Genomic DNA, 2,500 nt, shown 5'->3' on the forward strand with positions numbered 1-2,500 from the left:
TACCTCATGAAACAATACAATCGTTTATCACCTAGTGGCACAAGGAATTAGTCTGAGTATCTAGTCAGTGTTTCAGAATTTTGCAGATAGCTTGCATTTTCAAAGATCATGGGGCCTTTATCACCTCCACGATGGAGTTGGCAAGCGAATCACCATGAATATCCACACGTGGATTTTATTTGACTTCTCCAATTTGTGTTTCATATCAATTATATTAATTCTCGAACAAATTGGCCATTTCTCCTAGGCCTTCACGTAACGGGTTTAACATAAAAAAAATATCTTCAGGTTGTTTCCTGAAATTATTGTAATGTAAATCCAATGCCGCGGAGTAATCTGAAGGAACAAACCATCGTTGATGCTACTGTGAAGAATTCGGTTAAAGTATACAAAAGAACCGCACCGACTAGGAAAAAATTAAGATCATAGCGTTGTAAGCAATGAAAAACTACATTGACTGATATCAAAATTAATTTGCAGAAGCCCACCGATTCCAGTTAAACGACGAAAATGCGTTGTAGGCAACGCCGCACTGCGGTAAAGTCCACTCGGCGTTGACGCGGTTAAGTCCATACGTGACCTAATGTTTACTAAGTTCTCGGCGGAACCCCCGATAGGGAAATACGGCGATCGGGTGGGTTGGGTTAGGTTAGGTTAGGTCAGGTCAGGTTCGAGCCCGTAACACCGATTCGAATCTACTACTTTCTCTATCATGTAAATTACGATTCTTGGCTCGGGTTTTTTATTTTTCTACTTTCTTTATAATTTAAATTACGATTCTTGGCTCGGGTTTTTCATTTTTCTACTTTATCATTTAAATTACGATTTTTGGCTCGGATTGTTGGCTGGAGTTCGGGACTTTGTCTCTGACGGGTGCGGTCTTTTTATAAACATTTACCAAGAATTCTTCCAATCACTCTCAGCAAAAAATAGTAGAGGTCATTTGGTTGGTTCTATCTCTCCAGTAAACTCTTTGACACATATATTTCCTAAAAATACTGTTGAGAATCCGTGTGTATGGGAGAGTTAATCATAAATATATAGAAATGAAGTCCCTAGTCACGCTATTAACTGAAATTCAGTTAATTTTGGAAATGCTAATGTCCTTTCAACAATGTTTTATCCTTTAAGTAAAGTAATAAACATGCTTTTCATATATAAATCAGATCTATTTGTTTCTGTTTCTTGATTTTTGAGATAACAAATGTGACGTCAACACCTTTAAGATCTATGCGTTTATCATTATCATTCTTGAAACTAACAAAAGCACATACATAAACAATATGGCTTCTGGCAAGCACTGTCTATACCACTTTCTAAATCGGTTGGAAGTGGTTCTAATTGTTTTCTTCACCGATTATCTATAATGACTTTTGTGTTTTGCATATTCTCTTTCCTTATTTAAAAATCGGTATTCTGGTTCGTTTAGCTATCTACGTGGAGGATGTTTTAGGGCAACAATTCACTTCTTGCTAAAAAGTTTCAGTGTTTCTGTTATATTATTTTCTTCAGTGGTTTCATGGAATCTTACGGCTGTATTGAATATTAAAATTTCTTCATTCACATCTATCTGCCATTTTTCGTAATTTACCATCGAAACGTATCGTTTTCATTGTATTACTGAATGTGTTTTGCAGACGTGACATTTGTGACTGCACACCACAATTCTGTCTTTATTGCATGTTACTAGTGGAGCGGTCCTCTTTTTAACTAACTTTCTATTCTTTGCTCTTTCGTTGTGCTTTCCTGCTGGTTCAGAGATATCGTTTGTCTTTTGTTTGGTAGTCGCTGATTCTTACGAACCTGTCTGATCTGATGCTTCTGCGCCATGTGTTATGTCACACTATACCTTTTATTGATATTTACTTCTTTCGAAACTTTTTTACTTGGTTTATTATTGAAAATAGTATGTATTTTTTATATATAGGGACCAAGAGTATCTCATGAACAAGGCCTTTTCAATGGGACGTAACAATTTCTACTGCAAAAGCCCGTGGTTATCTTAACGAAAACCAAACTGATAGGCTGGTATCAAATATTATTTCCAAGGTGTCATTTTGAGAATGAATTAAAGTACCATTCATTGTATTTTATATAGAGGTTTATAATTGCGGGCCATTCATGGTATATCTAAGGCCAGTCCATATTTTATATTTACTCCATATACATGTTTACTACTGATATATATATATCCTGTTAAATACCTGTATTATGAAAATGTTACATTAAAAATGCTTAGAAATACATTAAATTATCATCATTGCAGTTTAATTTAACCATTATTTCGTTCATAACTAACTTGACACGTGATACTAGATAGGAATGACAACTTCTCAGTCAGTGTATCATAAAAATAACACATGTGAATCATCTGATGAATGACTTACAAGGTAATTATTTTAAATTACCAAATTATTTTATCATAGGCAAGAAAACTTTCATTAAAACAATACAACAAACACGTTTTTGCAGTCGATTAAGAAAAATAGGGTGCTGCTAA

The 2,500-nt window shown here is 34.7% G+C and overlaps 1 protein-coding gene across 1 annotated transcript in view; it reads left to right on the forward strand.

The window, feature by feature from the left end:
* LOC125042132 (transmembrane channel-like protein 7) overlaps nt 1-2,260 on the forward strand; it is a 7,444-nt gene extending 5,184 nt beyond the window's left edge. The window contains exon 7 of the mRNA XM_047637599.1: nt 1-2,260. This exon is cut by the window's left edge and continues 157 nt beyond it. Coding sequence (XP_047493555.1) covers nt 1-51 — 51 coding nt within the window. The 3' untranslated portion in view covers nt 52-2,260.
* Nucleotides 2,261-2,500: the final 240 nt, after the last annotated feature.

This window comes from Penaeus chinensis, chromosome 31 (genome assembly GCF_019202785.1).
Source record: "Penaeus chinensis breed Huanghai No. 1 chromosome 31, ASM1920278v2, whole genome shotgun sequence".
Classification (NCBI taxonomy): domain Eukaryota; kingdom Metazoa; phylum Arthropoda; class Malacostraca; order Decapoda; family Penaeidae; genus Penaeus; species Penaeus chinensis.